The sequence below is a fragment of the Microcaecilia unicolor genome, chromosome 7 (assembly GCF_901765095.1).
Source record: "Microcaecilia unicolor chromosome 7, aMicUni1.1, whole genome shotgun sequence".
Lineage (NCBI taxonomy): Eukaryota > Metazoa > Chordata > Amphibia > Gymnophiona > Siphonopidae > Microcaecilia > Microcaecilia unicolor.
The window spans coordinates 244,218,135-244,238,531 of NC_044037.1; the positions used below are offsets into that span (position 1 = coordinate 244,218,135).

The following is a 20,397-nucleotide window of genomic DNA, read 5'->3' on the forward strand; positions in this document are numbered from 1 at the left end:
GAGGAAAGAAACTCTGTGAGGGACGGCACCTGGTGAGTGCTGAGAACACTCAAAGAACATATTCTCTCTCCACCACAGGATGAAAAAAGACTGCTGGTCCTGCACTTGCAAGTCTGGTGGGAAGGCACCCGCGCATGCGTGGTGAGAGCGCTGCCTTAAAATCTTAAAGGGAAAGTACGCCGGGCAACGTTTTTGCATCGGGCTCCGTGGATGACGTCACCCACATGTGAGATTAATATGGCCTGCCTGTTCTCAGAGAAATGCAGATATTCCGTAACCTACGTGCACTTATTCTATGCATGCCCCCGACCTGCCCATGCTCCTCCCATGCCAATGCCCCCTTTGAAGATGCACACCCCAGAATTTAGGCAACCAGATTATAGAATAGAAACTGAAGGCAGTTGCATACAGCAACTGCTAATTGGTGTAAATTGTCAGTAATTGGTTGTCTAATTAAGTCAATTATTATATTAATTTGTGTGCACATACTGCTCTTATTCTATAACAGCACACACAACTTTTGGCACTAAGCGTCAATTTTTTTTTTTTTTTTGTTACATTTGTACCCCGCGCTTTCCCACTCATGGCAGGCTCAATGCGGTAGGCAATGGAGGGTTAAGTGACTTGCCCAGAGTCACAAGGAGATGCCTGTGCCGGGAATCGAACTCAGTTCCTCAGTTCCCCAGGACCAAAGTCCACCACCCTAACCACTAGGCCACTCCTTCACTCTATGCGTGCTCCATGGGATAGTCTATCAGATTTGCGGTGTATAGCTTTTTTCATTCTCTTTCTTGTGTTTATTTATTATCAGGTTTATAATATACTAGGAATTACAATTATCAATACTAGAACAACTTCTATCAACTATGGTAACGGGTTAAAAGATCCGGCAACTAAATCTTCCCTTTGCCCTCAGAAGGTATTGCCATATCCTGGTGTACAAATCTGAAGAAAAAATTTTTTCAGACTGCAGCTTTAGGTGTTGGTAGCTCTTCTGAATTGTACATACCAAATCACTGCTTGTTTAATTCAAGACTTTTTGCATGAACCTGAAGAGAGCAGAACTCTTGAAAGCTAGTCAGAAATGAATTAAATTTAGTCCTGTGGAAAGATATTACCTACAACTTGTTTGATGCACTTCATTTCTATGTACGCAAGAGAACTAGAGTGACAACCTATACACAACTCTGAATGAGTGAATTTAGGAAAGTAGCGATGTAGAATATCCTTTCACTTGACAGATCATATGCATAACTAAGATTCTCTGGCATGATGAGTTAACAACGGTACTTTTTATTTGATTAAAACTCTTACTATACCTGCCAGTGGCCCTGACGTACGGCACAAAAAAATGAACCAATGCCACGTCTGTTAGGCTTGGACACGGCCGCTCCACGTTCAAGCAGAAGCTGACACACTTCCAGTTTTCCTCTCCCTGATGCAGCCGTAAGAGCTGGAAAATGACAAGAGAGCATGAGCAACACTCTGAGGTCACACTTTGCGCTAAGTGTTCAATCATCATAATATTTATAGCAAAAGATAATGTCATCATCAGGCAGTGATCCCCATCCCTCCATGTCCAGCTCTTCCAAAGCTGCAAACTCCCTATCCCTCCTCCCGTGTCTCAAAGAGCAAAAACAACAACAAAATAAACAAAGCAAAAAAAAAGGCCCTCAGTTTGTAGTTTTGAAAGAATTAAGGGGGGGGGGGGGGGGGGGGGGAGAGAAATATGCAAACATCCTAGACTTCTTCACAGGCCAGATTTTTCTCTGAAACAATAGAAACAGAGAGGAAAGGCAGGACATTACTGCCACGTTTTTCCATATTTAAAGAACCAGAAGGAGGGAAGGAAGAATTAGGAGGCAGGGTGGCCAAAATTTGAAAAACTGCAGCATCTAACTTCCCCATCCTAACCCTACTCCCAAGGCCAACCCAGAATTTGACTAGCTGAATTTAGTTGTCTAATGAAATTTAAGGGGGTAAATTTAGCCAGTCAGACCAGCCACTTTTAAAAGGCTTCATTTACCTAAGTTCTTATTTATTCAATTATATCCATTTGAATATTAAGTTCACACTTAAAAATATAAAAACTTTGATGGTTATTTCAACCCTGGTACCTAATCTTGTTAACTCTGATATATAAATCCAATTATGATTGATTTCTTAATACAAATTGTTTCAAATAGAAAAGTACTGAACAAATACAGATCACTTCTCACTGCAGCAATACAGCTACACTATATTTGTGTAACACTTTACAGCTTACAGGAGAAAAACAATCACAAAAACTCAAAACATACTGCACAGAAATATAGCATTAACCTGAAATAAAGATATGTAATTAGGATGGGTCAGGAATGTAATATATGAGAAAGAGGCAACAAGAGCTAACCCATACCTCACAATTAAAAGCTATCTATGTAATTCTGCATGATTAACTAATCAGAGAAAGAAGGAAAAATTAAACTCTTTAAAATCTAAGGCCGTCTTTTTCTCTACAACAATACCCTTCTTCGTCAGATCTGACGAAGGGCAACCTTCGAAAGCTAATCAAGAAATGTATTAAGTTATGCCCAATAAAAAAGGTATCATCTTATTTTCTTTTCCATGTTTTATTTTGTTTGAGTTCTATCGATAACCTTAAATAAACTTGAAACTTACCAATTTTCTTTTCTTTAATCCCAAAGGTCCAGTCCAGACAAATGGGTTGTGACCATTCGCCAGCAGGTGGAGATAGAGAAACCTAATGAGTAGTGTCTCATAAGCTCCTGTGCTTAGCAACCAAGCCTTTATTTGATAACAAAGCAGTGAAAGTGTGACTTCCAGAGAAAACCCTCCACCCTCTAGATAGAAAAAGAACTACGAAATAAAGGGCAAAACTTGTGCCTTAGATATAACAGAACCACAATAATACAAACATCCAAAATTACATAGAATGGCTGAGGTCCACATACCAAGGACATCTGGCCCACTCCAGAGCTACAAAAACGACCTTCCCGGGATGACGTGCAACCGTCCTTCCCATGAGAGACCACAGAAAAAACATGTAAAGGAAGCTGTCCGACAGCTAAAGTTGTACCAGTGCATCCATTCCTAGGGAGCCTTTCTCCCTGAAGCGGCTGTAGAATCTGTGCACTTGTGCATTGAGTCTGGATGCCATGAGATCCAGAACCAGAAGGCCCCACTGTGTGGAAATAAGGCGAAATGCAATCTTTGACAGTTGCCATTCCCCCACATCTAGAGACACTCTGCTGAGGAAATCTGCTTTAGAGTTCAGGGAACCTGCTATGTGAGACGCTGAAATCATCAGCTCGAGTAGACACATCCAAATGATAATGCTTAACAAAGGAATGAGAAGTCAACCAAGGAACAATCTAAAGACGGATAAGGTTTGTGTACCAAGGATGTCTGGGCAGTCCGGAACTACAAGAACAACCTTCCCGGGATGACAACGCCTTTCTCCCTTAAAGCGGATGTAGAATCTGTGTACTTGTGCATTGAGTCAGGAGGCCATGAGGTCCAGAACCAGAAGGCCCCACTGAGTGGAAATGAGGCAAAATGCAATCTTTGACAGCTGTCATTCCCTCAAGTCCAGAGACATTCTGCTGAGGGAATCTGCTTACGAGTTCAGTGAACCCGATACGTGAGACACTGAAATCATCGGAATGTTCAATTCTGCCCATTGAAAAAGAAGGTGCACCTCCTGGGATTCAGATACATTCTTTATTCCTCCTTGTCTGTTGACGTAAGACACGGCTGTGAAATGTCCGAGAGCACGTGCACCAGCTTCCCGCGAAGAAGAGGCGCAAAAGCTAGTAGAGCTTTCCGGACAGCTCAAAGTTCTAATCTATTGATAGACCAGAAAGCCTCCACTCTCGATCAGTGGCCCTGTGCAGAGTGGTAGAGATAATGGATCATCATCTGAAGAGGCTGGCATTGGAGATGAAAACACACCAACTGGGAGTCTTTAAGGGCAACCCCGCCTGACTTGAGGCGTCCACTGCACAAACTGGTTGTAAGTCCCCGAGAGCAGAGACCACCGACTCAACAAGGACGACTGTAGGGGCCACATATGGAATTTCACCCATGGAATAACATCCAAAGTTGCCACCGTAGAACCAAAAGCCTGAGCATAATCTGATGCCCGCAGGCAGGGAAGAGACAGAAGCCTGAGAATTTGCTGTTTGAGCTTGAGTTGATGATGCTGAGGCAGGAAAACCTTACCGCCTAGGTATTGAAGCACACTCCCAGAAACTCCAAGGTCTGGGAAGGGGTGAGATGACTCTTGCTGTATTTACCACCCAACCCAGTGCAGAAAGAAGATACAGAACTGTGAGTGTATTGCGAAGGCTCTCTTGATAAGAAGGCGCCCGAACTAGCAAATTGTCCAGGATCCCTTGCTGGTAAAGAAAGGCTGCCACCACTACCACAACATTTGAAAATGTGCAATGTGCAGTGGTGAGGCCAAAAGGCATAGCCTTGAATTGAAAATGATCTACCAGGTTCACAAACCGGAGAAATTTCCTTTGAGGAGGCCAAATTGGGATATGAAAATAAGACTCCTTGAGGTTCAATGAGGTGAGAAACTCACCTGGCTGGACAGAGGCTATGACACAACAAAGTCTCCATGTGGAAGTTCAGCACTCAGAGACTTGTGCTGACCCATTTTAACACACACTAGACATTAGCATGGGCTACCAATAATGGTTAGTGTTAACTAAAACCTGTGTTAACTGCTTAGGACACCATAGTACCATGTCCCTTAACTGTCCATCCAGCCTCACATAGCTTTGAGGGCCCACTTCCCTTATAACTACTACTACTTATCATTTCTAAACATGTAGACAGTCCCTGCTTGACAGAGCTTACAATCTAATTAAGACGTTTTGTGGAGGGGGGACAAGGACAGGGCCAATTTTAAAAACTGCTGCCCAGCCAGCTCCAGATTGGAGAACAGGAAGGTGGAGGTAAAGCTTATGTAACCGAGCACCGTGGACTCTGATGTGCCAAGTTGTAAAGCAGCTCAGAAGAGATTACTCATCCTCACATCCTATGGAGTGCAGTGTCACATCAAGTTGTATTTTCTTTGGTTATTTGAGTTCCAGCCAATACCATTGACCAGTTACATTGCTTGGTCAGGGCTAGCTGCTAATTTTCAGCTGGCACTTAATCTGTTAAGTGCTGCTGAAATTCGTGTTTAGCGCCTAACTCAAACCAGCTATGTTGGGGGCATTCTGGGGGGTGGGGGGTGGAGTCAGCATTTGGCTGCTTAAGTGCTGATATTCAGCCCTTAAGCGGCCAGGTTCAGTGCATAAATGGGACCAAATAAAAGTCTGCTCTATCTTTATACGCTACCCCCATGGCCACTTAAGTACTGAATATCAACTTAAGTGGCTTTGTGTTAGCCGTCTCAAAAATAACTGGATATTCAAAGCCACAGTCCGGACAAGGCCTGGATTTGAAAATCCAAGAATAACTTCGCTGGTGGTGAACAAAGCACTCATTCCTGATGGCTGAATATGAGGTCCATTGTTTATAAAGCTGTGCAATTTACAGCACTGGGCCACTCTGGTGAAGAGCAGAAAGTAGAGTGAAAACCCAAGGGGGATGTTGCTGGCACTTTGCAAATAGCAGTGCTGGGCCAATGGTATCCAGAGTAGAGGGTGGTTCCAAAACCCTAGAATCTCACTGGGGAAGTAAGGAGTTGGCTGAGATTTAAGACCTACAAATAAAGCTATGGCCTACTTAATCCCATCACAAAGAGGTTAGAAGCATCCCTACATGTAAATGGGTGGCATTAACACAAGTAGATGGCATACACTGTGTAAATGATGTTTTCATAAAGCCACTATTTACACATGGAGTTCCACACCACATAGATTTCAAGGGGAAATGGTCTGGGCATGCCTTGGGCGGGACAAAAAATTGCATTTGTATACTCCCATTTTACAAAAGGAACACATATTTTTGGGAAAAAATGCTGCTGTTAGATTTTATGTTAAGGGTAAAAGGCACTCAAATTTTTAATAAGTGCTCCTTTCAGCCAGGGCTTCACATGAGGGATTAAGGGAGTAATCCCTCATTTAATCTCTCATTGTTCATATCTGATTCCAAAATGAAGACAGATAAAAATTGTGGCCTTACTACTTAATTGGCTGCACTTACATATCAAAGTTTGCAAAATGGGACATCTGCAAGTGGAAGTGCTGCCACTTACATGTCGAAGTTGCAAAATCCCTGCTTCCACATGAATGTACCAGGTTTCATGCTGTTCATTTTTTCAATGTACTACTCCTGCTGCAGGAGCAGGACGACACACATGCAGACCTGCATGTTCTTATGTATTTTGCAAAGTGATCCACGTTCAGTACAACCTTGGCAAAACAGCACCTGAATTGAGCACCTCCCAACTGGGATGTCTCAATTCTGATCTTGACGTTCTATGTTAAATAATCCTTTCAGCATTCAAGGCATTATTTCAGGAAAGAAGGATTTAATGGGAGAAGGGGGGTGGTGTTCAGAGTGTTGAATGTTAGAGAGGGGGCCTTTCGGGTGCCTATCTTAAATCCATTTTGAAAAAAAAAAATTTTTTTAACATTACCATTTGAAGTTGTTTCAGCCCGGAGTTCAAGCATACCATACTGAGAACCAGGCAAGACTGAATAGACCACAGTATGCTTAAACAAACAATAACATGACACAACTGTGACTCAGGAATTCCGGCTATTCTACTACAGAGACGGCTCTGGTCAGACAGCAAAGTACTCTGAAGACGCCCCACCTACTCCCCCCTTTAGGAAGGAATTTAAATGTGCAGTTCAATAAGCATGGGATTCTACAAGGAAAACATGAGAACAGTCATTAAGCTAAAGAAAAATTTAAGTTTAACCTACAGTACAGACAACAATCTTGAAAGGACATAAAAAAAAGGATGTTGTGTCTATAACTAGGCACTCATGGCATTTGCAAAACAGGATTACAGCTGATTAGTCTTTTTGTGGAATCAATGATCTGAAACAATTTCTCTCTCATCACCGTTTCAATGAGAAAAACCTCCGTGTATGGACACAAAACATAAGCTTAAAAGTGACACAAATTTCCTATTACAAAGACATGGTTTGTTTGCATATACATTTTGTAATTTATAACTGCATGCTTTAGAAAGGAGTTACAGAAAGTGTGCTGGACTGTAAAATTGCTTTGTTTGAAGATCCCAAGTTGATGGCACATAAGACTGCCAAGGTCAAGTAGTTTACACATTTTCCCCACCTAAGGTAATACCCCGGACCTGGTTTGATCCTTGGTTTAATCTTCATTTTTCCACCTTTAGCCATCCTCTGTGCTCATCTCATACTTTGGTTCTGATTCCATTACCTCCTCTAGCCCCTCCCCATCCTATCCCCTGATAACACCACAACTCACACAGGTGGGTTCTATGTACCCGCCACCCTTTCTGTGAAAAAATATTTCTTTACATTTCTCCAGGGTCTGTCTTCCTATGATCCTATAAAATGGCTCATTGTTCTAGAACTTCCTGTTCAGAAAAAAAGTGAATCTCACTTTTGTGTTTGCATCACAAGAAAGCAAACATTTTTAAGTGTAAAGAGAGCTCAAGAATACCGGGTCATTGACGGATGGCAGGAGAGTAATTAACTCAAGAGCAACCTTAAAGTTTTTCATGCTCATAAGACTAAATCCAAAATCTCCACTCTTAAGTCATTTTTGTTAGCATTATCTATTCAGGCTGGTCTCTGCTGACTTATGTCTAGTTCAGATTTGTTTCATCTCCTACTGATCTGGATCAGGTTATTTTTTATCAATGAAGAGGTTCAACTTCTAAAGTTGGTTATCCTTAAGTATATTCCTTTACTGTTGTGGTACCTGATTCTACTTAGTGAACACATTTTTGCTGAATGCTGTGGATTATTTGCTTGAAAGACTGTGCATGGTATTGTGCAGAGATATCCATGGCGGCTACTGTTTGATGCATCAAGTATCTAATGGAAAGAGTGCACCGTGTCAATGAGAAGCCATTGTTTGCATTGACAACTGTTCACCTTGAAAAATGATCACAACAGTGTGGGCTTAGCCGATTCATATATGTCACCTGTGGGTGAATTATTGTATCTGATTCAGGATCCATACTTCTCTCTTAAACCTATGTCATGGTTTAAGAGGAATTCTGGCCCTGTTAAATCATGTTCTCTATAACAGGTTTTGGTGTCACCTCAACAGCAACAAAATTTCCTTCCACTAATGGGTGCTCCATGAAGAAATAGAACCCTGGAAACAATGCACTCAACACATACATAGCAAACCTGCCCTACCAAACTAACCCTCAAACCCAAACAGCGACAATCCTGCCTGGGGAAAAACAAAGAATCTAAACACTGCAACATGCCCTAGAGCACTGATACATCTCCTACTGGGAGGTATATAAAATAATGAGTGGAGTGGAACAGGTGGATGTGAAGCGTCTGTTCACGCTTTCCAAAAATACTAGGACTAGGGGGCATGCGATGAAACTACAGTGTAGTAAATTTAAAACAAACAGGAGAAATGTTTTCTTCACCCAACACATAATTAAACTCTGGAATTTGTTGCCGGAGAATGTGGTGAAGGCGGTTAGCTTGGCAGAGTTTAAAAAGGGGTTAGATGGTTTCCTAAAGGACAAGTCCATAAACCACTACTAAATGGACTTGGGAAAAATCCACAATTCCAGGAATAACATGTATAGAATGTTTGTATGTTTGGGAAGGTTGCCAGGTGCCCTTGGCCTGGAATGGCCGCTGTTGTGGACAGGATGCTGGGCTCGATGGACCCTTGGTCTTTTCCCAGTGTGGCATTACTTATGTACTTATGAACAGATCCAAAAACATAAAGTGGACTGCTACACATTGCTGCACATAGCCTATACATTAGCAGAATACCTGACTTTGATCACACATGCAGAACACAGACAGACCTACACCAAATACAGAATAAGTAAACAGAAACTAGAAATAGAAAGAGGTAAACAAAAACTGAACTAGAAACCTCAAAAAGCCAGACTTTGAATGCCAACGCAATACTGGAGAAATAGAAATGCATTATCTATTACACTGCAAAATACAAAGACATCACAAAAGATCTTGAGGGAAAGAGGAGAAAAAGCAGCTGTGACCAGGACCCTGGACCTATAAATAGTTCTTTGTCCTCTCTGCACATCATTTTCAAACTAACGGTAGTAAAATGATTATCGCCAGCATTTTTTTTCTCTGTATCTACCAGTCAATGCATTACTTTGCAACACATGTAAAACTGTCATGCCATTAAAGTTATCTGAATCTAGTGAAATACCTGTTTCTCCCCACAATGTGTCAGTTTCATCAATTTGTACTGCATACTCTTTTTCCAGTCCCAGCAGATTACGAACAACCTATCAAAATATCAGACATTTTAGTCAAGAAAAACAGTAGACTTTTAAAACATTGAGGCCAACAATATTAAAATAACCAGCTCATGCTATTGTGACTTGGTTTGATGGACCATGCCTGAGGTCCTAACCTTGAACTGCACTGGTCAGTTTACATTTTCAGCATAGTTACAGACTACTTTGACAAGGTGACCTAGCATCATGGGTTGGGAAGAAAACAATTCGATAAGGCTCATACCTATAATGTAAACTAGGGGATCTTTTTACTAAGGTGTGATAACGGATTTAGCGTGTGCTAATGAATTAGTATGTGTTAAGTGCAGTGGTGTTCCTAGTGGGGCTGACACCCGGGGCGGATCGCCGATGCGCCCCCCCCCCCCCCCGGTGCAGCGCGATCCCCCATCCCGGTGAAAGAACCCCCTCGGGTGCATGCCGCTGGGGGGGGGGGGGGGGGTGCCGCGCGCCGGTCAGCTTCATTCGTTTCCATGTTCCTTCTGCCCCGGAACAGGTTACTTCCTGTTCCGGGGCAGAGGAAGCATGGAAACGAACAAAGCTGACGGCGCACGGCACCCCCCCCCCCCAACGGCTTGTACCCGGGACAGACCGCCCCCACCGCCCCCCCCCCTTGGTACGCCACTGGTTAAGTGCCATGCAGTCCCTAGGTATACAATGAGCTGTGTGGCATTTAGAATGCACAAATCCATTAATGCATCTTAGTAAAAGGACCCCTGGGTCAAAATCTCCAGCAGCAACACTGATCCTCGTGACCTTGGGCAAGTCACTTAATCCTCCATTGCCCCAGGAACAAATACTTAAATTGCCAGCCCTCTAGGGACAGAGAAAGTACCTGCAAATAATGTGCACAGCGCTGCATACATCTAGTAGCGCTATAGAAATGATTAGTAGTAGTAGTGATAGGAAATAATACAAATCAATACTTGTGATTTGGCACAATTTCACTCTTTCCAACCCAGTTGAAGTTGGAAAGAATTATACAAAAGCTGCCAAGAATGTCTGTCCATCTGTCTTGTCTGGGGCAGGGCTGCCGAGAGGGGGGGTGGGCAAAATTCCCTGGGCCCGGGCCTCCAAAGGGGGCCTGGTGCCGGGGCCTCTCTCTAGCTCCTGTTCTTGACGGGACCTGGGTGATTGCGTCCCAACCTGGGCTCCCCTTGCATTGCCTGCCTAGCACTTCAAATAGAAAACGTCTGAGAATAAATGAGTGTATTATTAGAAGACAATCTGTGGTATACATATGTGAATGAACTGAATAGCAAACTTGGTTTGCTAGCTGGCTGCCTTCTCCTTACTGTAATAGGCTTCATTGTTCTGCGCTGTTTTCTGCACTGTGATTGCACTCTTTCGTGAATATGTAAGAATGTGTTTTCTCTCACTGCCTTTCTGTTTGGCCAACCACCTTTTTCTCCTTGTTTGGATGATTCTGGACAGAATCAAAGGGTGGTTTGTTGTGGAGAAATTGAACTGGATCAGGGTATACTGGACTACTGGAGTCTAGTACGGGCTAAGAGAGACCTGGAAAGTCAACTAGGAGTTAAGGGGGAACTGAAAAGTCAGTCACATAATGAGGAAAAATTATTCAGTTTCTCTTAAAGCAGAGAACTGAGACCCTGAATGCTAGGAACCATAAATGTGTAATTAAGAAGGTTTATCTGTTGTAACCTTATGTTCTAGTTATGGCTCTGAATCTGTATGAAAGAGATCTAGGAAAAGTTATGTGAAACAAGAAGAGAGTGTAGCAGATGAAGTCTGAGAAAGTATACTGCTTGCCAATTATGTTATCATGCTAAAGAATGAATCTGTACGCTGAAATTTGCTAATAAAAGTAGCTTAGCTGGAAACAGGGGTGAGAGAAATCTGTCTGACAGCTGCTCAGTTTTGCTGGCTTCTGCTAATTATTCACTTGTAATTTATGTTGTGTTTCTTTCTTTGGACACACTTTCGGCTCTGAACCTGAGGTAAGGGTGAAGGGTCCCCCAGGTTCTTCCAGTCATCACTATGAGTGCAGATGCTGTAAATCTCAGTGGGGGAGGGGAAGACATTTTAAAGTGGAACCTAACGAGTAAAATGCTAATAATACTATTGGGTTGTTGGTTCAATTATGAATTGATAATGAATGTGACTATTGGGCAGACTGGATAGACCATGCTGGTCTTTATCAGCCATCATTTACTATGTTACTACGTAAGGCCTATTAGCTCACCTATCTGCACATGCTCTTCTAGGGGACTAAAGCCAGATTGGGAGCCTGATCATGGAAACGTCCTTGATCAAGTAAAGCACCCATAAACCAACGCCCTGGGATACAGAGCATTGTTTCTATTTGGGGAAGCAGCCAAAAGACTGTTGTCCTGGGGGTCTACCATAGAAAGAAAGACCAAAACTCTTCACTCTGGGAACCTAAGATCCTAATATATCAATCAATCTGCTGGATAGAAAGAATGTTGGAAAGTGCCTTGTCTGTACCACTACTACATTTCAGTGATGCTGCCATTGAAAGGTTATGGTCCCTCCTTCTACTGCTGTCTGAAAAGAGTATTTCCTTTTCAGACAGCAAAGTGTATTCCAGATTAGGGTGGTTCTTTTATGGTAGTCAGGATGTCTGTTTTTCAGAGCCGTAGCGAGGGGAGCTGACACCCGGGGCGGGTCGCCGCTGCGCACCCCCCCCCCCCCCCGGGTGCAGCATGGCACACCCTCCTCCCGCTGCAGCGCACCCCTCCCCCCCCCGGAGCGCATACCCCCCCCCCCCCGGAGCACATACTTCCCCCCCGGAGCGTATACCTGCGGCGAGGGACGGGCGGGAGGGCCGATCCGCCCCGACTGCACGTTGCTGGGGTGTGTCGGCTCTGCGCTGGTTCACTGCTCTCTCTGTCCCGGAACAGGAAGTAACCTGTTCCGGGGCAGAGGGCAGTGCACCAGCGCGGAGCTGACACCCCCCCAGCAACGTGCAGTCGGGGCGGATCGGCCCCCCCGCCCCCCCCCCCTTCCTACGCCACTGCTGTTTTTTAAGATTAATATCCAAAGAGAAAGACCGCTTCCTCAGAAACATTGCCTTCACATTCTTTACAGGCAGGGAGATCAAGAGGGAGGAAGGCTGGTCCTGTTTCTTCTGCAGGTGTATCTGGGTTTTCTGTCTGCCCTACTGCTCATACCTTCCACAACTTTTCATTTTTAGAGGCAATTGAGACCCAGTTTCAGGAGCAAATTATTATATTAGATAATAAAAAAAAATATATGACAAACCTACCTGACTGTGACCCATGCTGGATGCTGCTGTCAGTGCTTGCTGTAATGCTTGACATTTTCCTAAAGAATTTTGTTGATTCATGGAAACAGACCATTCACAATTGAGTAAATATTCAAGAATGTCGCAATGTCCTCTTAATGCACTGTGCACCAAAGCACACTGGCCTTTTTTGTCTACATGGTCAACCTGTATTACAAAAGGATTTATTTTGAATATCTTGAAACAAGAAATTATAAGTCTCAGCAAAGGTCATTTAAAAAAAAAGAGTTGATCAAGATTATAAACATCCAACACATTTTTTTTTAAATTTTAGTATTTCCCATATTAAGAGCTACTGGCCACACGACTCAGCACGAAGAAGTCTTTAGGACTCATATTGAAAGGTATGAATAACTGAAAATTAATTTCTAATTTTAAGTTTTATCTCAGAGATAAAGTAGTGTGACTATCAAGTTTTAGATACACAGAAATACAGTAGATGTTGACAAAAATGCAGTAGGTGAATATCTTTTACTGTATGAACTCTAATTATTTGTGGCAAGTTTTCAAGAGCTATGCTTTGTCCATCAGGTCGGTGCAGAACAAGTGAAGGATGATGATGTCCAAATATACAAGCACACTGTAGGATGAAATAGAACAGTGGTTTGTTTCCCAAGGTGCAAAAGAATTGTAAAATGAAAGGACACCGAGGGGGGGGGACGACTTTGAAAACAAATGCCACCACTGTACTTCAGTCTACACCATATGCAGGGCTTTTTTTGAGGGGGTACTGGGGGGTACTGAGTACCGGCACCTTTTCCATTGTCTGCTAAAATTGTCCCATGGTCCCCAAATTTTAATGAAAGAGCTCAGGCTCTACTCACCAATTCTGCCTTGTCATAGATTCTGTGGCTGGTTGCAGGGGGCCTGGCTATTGTGGGGTGGGTCCCTCAGTGATCACCCCACCCCCTGAAGAGTAGCCTGGCTTTTTGAGTACCGGCACCTTTTTTTTGCTACAAAAAACACACCGACCATATGTATATACAGTGGTGGAAATAAGTATTTGATCCCTTGCTGATTTTGTAAGTTTGCCCACTGACAAAGACATGAGCAGCCCATAATTGAAGGGTAGGTTATTGGTAACAGTGAGAGATAGCACATCACAAATTAAATCCGGAAAATCACATTGTGGAAAGTATATGAATTTATTTGCATTCTGCAGAGGGAAATAAGTATTTGATCCCCCACCAACCAGTAAGAGATCTGGCCCCTACAGACCAGGTAGATGCTCCAAATCAACTCGTTACCTGCATGACAGACAGCTGTCGGCAATGGTCACCTGTATGAAAGACACCTGTCCACAGACTCAGTGAATCATTCAGACTCTAACCTCTACAAAATGGCCAAGAGCAAGGAGCTGTCTAAGGATGTCAGGGACAAGATCATACACCTGCACAAGGCTGGAATGGGCTACAAAACCATCAGTAAGACGCTGGGCGAGAAGGAGACAACTGTTGGTGCCATAGTAAGAAAATGGAAGAAGTACAAAATGACTGTCAATCGACAAAGATCTGGGGCTCCACGCAAAATCTCACCTCGTGGGGTATCCTTGATCATGAGGAAGGTTAGAAATCAGCCTACAACTACAAGGGGGGAACTTGTCAATGATCTCAAGGCAGCTGGGACCACTGTCACCACGAAAACCACTGGTAACACATTAAGACATAACGGATTGCAATCCTGCAGTGCCCGCAAGGTCCCCCTGCTCCGGAAGGCACATGTGACGGCCCGTCTGAAGTTTGCCAGTGAACACCTGGATGATGCCGAGAGTGATTGGGAGAAGGTGCTGTGGTCAGATGAGACAAAAATTGAGCTCCTTGGCATGAACTCAACTCGCCGTGTTTGGAGGAAGAGAAATGCTGCCTATGACCCAAAGAACACCGTCCCCACTGTCAAGCATGGAGGTGGAAATGTTATGTTTTGGGGGTGTTTCTCTGCTAAGGGCACAGGACTACTTCACCGCATCAATGGGAGAATGGATGGGGCCATGTACCGTACAATTCTGAGTGACAACCTCCTTCCCTCCGCCAGGGCCTTAAAAATGGGTCGTGGCTGGGTCTTCCAGCACGACAATGACCCAAAACATACAGCCAAGGCAACAAAGGAGTGGCTCAGGAGGAAGCACATTAGGGTCATGGAGTGGCCTAGCCAGTCACCAGACCTTAATCCCATTGAAAACTTATGGAGGGAGCTGAAGCTGCGAGTTGCCAAGCGACAGCCCAGAACTCTTAATGATTTAGAGATGATCTGCAAAGAGGAGTGGACCAAAATTCCTCCTGACATGTGTGCAAACCTCATCATCAACTACAGAAGACGTCTGACCGCTGTGCTTGCCAACAAGGGTTTTGCCACCAAGTATTAGGTCTTGTTTGCCAGAGGGATTAAATACTTATTTCCCTCTGCAGAATGCAAATAAATTCATATACTTTCCATAATGTGATTTTCCGGATTTAATTTGTGATGTGCTATCTCTCACTGTTACTAATAACCTACCCTTCAATTATGGGCTGCTCATGTCTTTGTCAGTGGGCAAACTTACAAAATCAGCAAGGGATCAAATACTTATTTCCACCACTGTATTTGACAATTAGTAAAACATGCTCGTTTCTTGCGGAAATGAAACGGGCGCTAGCACGGGTTTTCCTTCTGAACCTCCCCCCCTCCCTACTCACCCCTTCGGCGTTCTGAAGGCGGACCTCGGCACGCCTTCAATCTGCTGTGTCGTTTGTTGTGTTGCCAGTGACGCCATTGCTCCGCCCTCGATGTCATCACGTTTGACACGAGGGCGGGGCCCCAACACAGTGTTTTCGGTGGCTTCCCCACCACGAAGGCTTCGAACTGGAAGGAAGTGCCCGTAGGACCTGACAGTGACGTCAGTGTCCTCAGAACGTTGAGGGTGAGTTTTATTATATAGGATAATCCTTAGCTCATTCTGTACTGACATGCCCATATGTACGCCCTCCCCCCTTGCTCCTGTACGTTAAGTTACTTACGCACACTGGTTACACTTGTAACTTTCAACTATTGGTGTCAATCGCACACGTAGGTGGTAATATTCTGTAACATAAGTGCACTATTGGTGCCTATATTCAGGATAGGGAGGTTGGAGTGCCATGATGTTGAAATGGGCCTTTTAAAGCAGTGTTATACTGCGAGATACGCCCCTGCTACTGAGCACTATTTGCATATTAAAAACAAATATATATATATATATATATATATATATAATGACCACTTTAAATATAATTTATTTAGGTTTTTCGATTGGAAGGTTTTTGTTTGTAGCATTTTCGCCTATATTTAGGTGCCAGATTACCTTTCATAGAAGACTGGGGACACTGCTTTAGTGATTAAAAAAAAAAAACAGCCTGAACAAAATGGATCAATATTAGAAATATAGTGTAAAAGCAAAATAATAATAACAACCCCCCACACACATGTTCAGAGAGCTGCCCTATGGAGTCACTATTTCCACTTGCATCCATGTGAAAGGTACTGTGGTTCACTCAGGGCACTGTGTGGCTATATCTCGTTGTCTAGTACAAAACAAACTTAGATTGAGAGCCCACTAGGGATAGAGACAGTACCTGTATATAATATGTAAACACCTTTAGTTATACTACAGAAAGGCGGTATATCAAGTTTTTTTTTTTCTTTTGATAGAACTCTTACCTTTGCTCCCTTTTTGCAGAGCAGAGACACTATAGCCATATGGCCAGCAGCAGCTGCATAGCACAGTGGCGTCATGCCATTTTCAGATACTCCATCAAGAGCAGCTCCAAATTCCAGCAGGAGACTGACCATTTCCTCATGACCAAGGTGAGAATGAACACACTGGATCGGTGCATTATTCAGAACTTCACTTCTATAATTTACGTTCGCACTGCCTAAGATTAGCAGGCGGCTCACCTGTGGAAAATTTGAACACTTATTTCTCCAAAGCTTTTCACACTTAATCCCTGTATTGATCAGCATATCATATTGTCAAAGTATTTTTACATTTTCCCTTTCAGAAATGTTTTTCCATTATGGAGGTCAAAGGTTTTCTACACGTAAAGCGGTTCTACACATAGGAAAAGGGAGATGTGGGGTTACAATGTATACGGTAGTTTATATAATATGCAAGTACATGCATATTTACACCAACTTCAGATTGTACGCGCTATGGCAGTATTTTCCAAGTCCGGTCCTGGAGTACTCCTTGCCAGTCAGGTTTCAGTATATCCACAATGAATATGTATGAAAGAGATCTGCATATAATGGAGGCTGTAGGTTTTTTGTTGTTTGGTGTGTAGGCGCATTTCTAGTTACCGTGATCTCTGGATTTTGAAAAGTTCTTACCATCCCTTAAAACCACCAGGGAATAGCTTGCAGGCAGGGTACTTCTCCAGAGGTAAATAGAAACCCAGCTGGTGGTGAGTGGGCCACTGCCATTTTAAGGACTCATGTGCAAATTATGGCAAGATCTTTCAAGTATCTGAGGGATAACACCGAGTGGGTAAGTTAGGACAGCACTGAGGCATTACATGATGTAAAGATGGGTTAACACTGATGCCCAGATGATCAAAAGCTCTGCGCTGTTCCAAACAGCGCTCTAAAAATAGTGGTGGAACAGCATGGGGCTTTACCGCCCCTATGATCAGAGATAATAACAAGCAAATGTATAAGCTCTGTTATCTCTGATCATAGGGTAAAGTGCCTGAGCACAATCCTCCCGCACTTTGATAGGTCCGGGCTGTCAAAAGCTCAGACCTGTCAAACACAGGGACTGGCAGTTCGTGGGACCACCAGACCCGCAAACAGCAAGGCCCTGGTGGCCTAGTGCCCCCACTGAACCCCAACCCAAGCCATTGACACATGGCTGGAGGTCTGGTGGACCTCCAGTTCCACCGACCCCCCTGACAGTTCACGGGGGGCTGGAGATCCACTTATGACTGCTTTGCATATGCTTTCCGGTGATTGTCCGATTCATTTTAAATTTACTACTTTGCAGCTTCATCACATGCCCCCTAGTCCTAGTATTTTTGGAAAGCGTTAACAGACGCTTCACGTCTATCCATCCCACTCCACTCATTATTTTATAGACTTCTATCATTTCTCCCCTCAGCCGTCTTTTCTCCAAGCTGAAGAGCCCCAGCCGCTTTAGCCTTTCCTCCTAGGGAAGTTGGCCCATCCCCTTTATCATTTTCATCTCCCTTCTCTGCACCTTTTCTAATTCCACTATATCTTTTTTGAGATGCGGCGACCAGAATTGAACACAGTATTCGAGGTGCGGTTGCACCATGGAGCGATACAAAGGCATTATAACGTCCTCATTTTTGTTTTCCATTCCTTTCCTAATAATACCTAACATTCAATTTACTTTTTTAGCCGCTGCCGCACACTGAGCAGAAGGTTTCAATGTATCATCAACGATGACACCTAGATCCCTTTCTTGGTCAGTGATTCCTAATGTGGAACCTTGCATGACGTAGCTATAATTCGGGTTCCTCTTTCCCACATGCATCACTTTGAACTTGCGCACATTAAATGTAATCTGCCATTTAGATGCCCAGTCTCTCAGTCTCGTAAGGTCCTCTTGTAATTTTTCACAATCCTCCTGCGATAAAACAACTTTGAATAACTTTGTGTCGTCAGCAAATTTAACTACCTCACTAGTTACTCCCATCTCTAGGTCATTTATAAATATGTTAAAAAGCAGCTCTTACTTTGTGAGACTTGACTTTATTGAATAGAAGGATATCAGGCTTGCTCATTATTGAGCTGAACTCAGGATGCTAGCCAGTGAAATTCCAAGTTTATTTGGGAGGAATGCGACAAACAGCTGCAGAGACTTTCTTTGACTTTTTGTTTGTTTTTTTAAAATGTAGTTAGCAAGAACCCATTTGCATTGGACTGTAGAGGGCTTGGGATAAACACTAGAAGCATTCTCTCTTCAAGTCAGATTAACACACAAAATCACCTTTGACAAGAACTTAGGATGCTGTGACAAAACACCTAGCCAACTGCCTGTGGTTACCCCTAGCACAGCTCAAGTCCGCCTACACCTGCCTCTTGTGCTCTACACTAGCACCCTCCTTCCACTGACTGGGTAACAACCACCTCTGGGGCAAGTCTCCCGCTCTCAAATGATCCCCAGTAATTTCTAGGTTACTGAAGGCCACACACCCAGTGGTCCCACAGTCCCAGAAAGCACTCACAGACCCTACACACAAACCACCAGGATTCTTTATCAGTTCAGACAAGCAGAGGCAATAAACTAAGATTGTTTATTGTCATGCAAAAACTTAGAACAATGAACAAAAAATGTGCAACCAGCAAACAGTAACAAGTAACTGAAAAATGGATCAATTAGAAAACTAACTAAACATTTGTATACTGTCTAAACAGTACCTGGGAAGATCAGGACATGTATAACTGCTCAAAAGTTATCAAATATAACTGTTTTACAGGGCCTCAGAGATCCTACTCTCTTTTCTTCCTAGCTAAGACTGAGGTAAAAGCAAGTAAAGTCCAAATGAAAATGAGCTCCCGGGCCAATCAGAGCCCAGAACAACGTAAAATTATACTGCAGACTGCCTTTCCAAAAGGCTTAAATTAAGGAAACAACCTTGGTTCTGCAGCAGCTTTAAACAACATGCACTATCTGCTGGCCAAACTAGAGAAATACACTTCAGGAAATAATTAAGGCAGCTTTACAGGCTTAACACACACTGTTCTGTCACAGATGCATCATAGGACTTCTGGTTCATACATGACCAAGGTCTGAAGTTTACAGATTCTTCTAGCTGAAGTTACCACTAGTTGAAAGAGGACTTTTCAAGTTAGAAATTTAAGACATACGGGTTTCATCAGCTCAAATGTCAGTTTCCTCAAAAATTCATGGAAGAGGAGGTTTCTGGTACTTTGACAAGAAACAATACCTCCACAAATCTTGAAACCACTGGACACTGGTAAACTTAAGTTTGATCAAGGCATGATAGTTTGACAATGCACTAAGGTGAATTCTAACAGAGGAGGTCTGTAGACTAAGCCAATGAAGTTGGAAAATTATGCTTGGAGGACACCAAAAGGGGTCTTGTCCATTAGGAAAGCAGCATACTGAAATGCTGTTCCATAAAAGAGCATATGTAGCTTTTTGGAAGATTTCCTTGCTGCCACCTAGATGTTATGAACCAAAGGTAGAAGGCAAAACAAGCAACTATGCACAGCTCAATTTCCATGTTATTTGAACAAGAAACTTAAAATTGGAATTAATTTGAAACACAGAGGGAAAACTGAGAATCATTAGAGAATAAGAAACTAGATCCGACAATGACAATATGGTTCTACAAAAATAGTACTGGGCCTCCTCTACAATATGTGGAGGGTCTAAGCTGTCAAAGAGAAGGGGCTGTAACATGAAAAGTCTGAAGTGAGCAACAGGTAACTGCAAATATTCTGCAGTAAAGCAGATTTCAAAAGTTGCAGAGGCTGAATTGATGAGGCTTGACTCGAGCAGCCACAGCTTGCTTATGAGAGAAATGGATATAGGCTGCTAGCCAATTAGCTAGGGTCAACTTTGCAAATGGAATGTCAGGTCATTAGGGAACAAAGGAGCGAAAGAGATGTGTAGATTTTCTAATGGATCCTGTTCATTTCAGACAGTAAGCAAGAGCTTGTTTACAGTCTAGCATGTGTA

General features: G+C 43.2%; 1 protein-coding gene across 1 annotated transcript in view; it reads right to left on the bottom strand.

The window, feature by feature from the left end:
- The window catches only part of TANC1 (tetratricopeptide repeat, ankyrin repeat and coiled-coil containing 1), a 296,811-nt gene that overhangs the window by 44,531 nt on the left and 231,883 nt on the right, over nt 1-20,397 (bottom strand). The window contains 4 exon segments of the mRNA XM_030209133.1: nt 1,320-1,453; nt 9,340-9,418; nt 12,678-12,863; nt 16,389-16,625. Of these exon segments, the coding sequence (XP_030064993.1) occupies nt 1,320-1,453; nt 9,340-9,418; nt 12,678-12,863; nt 16,389-16,625 (636 nt within the window).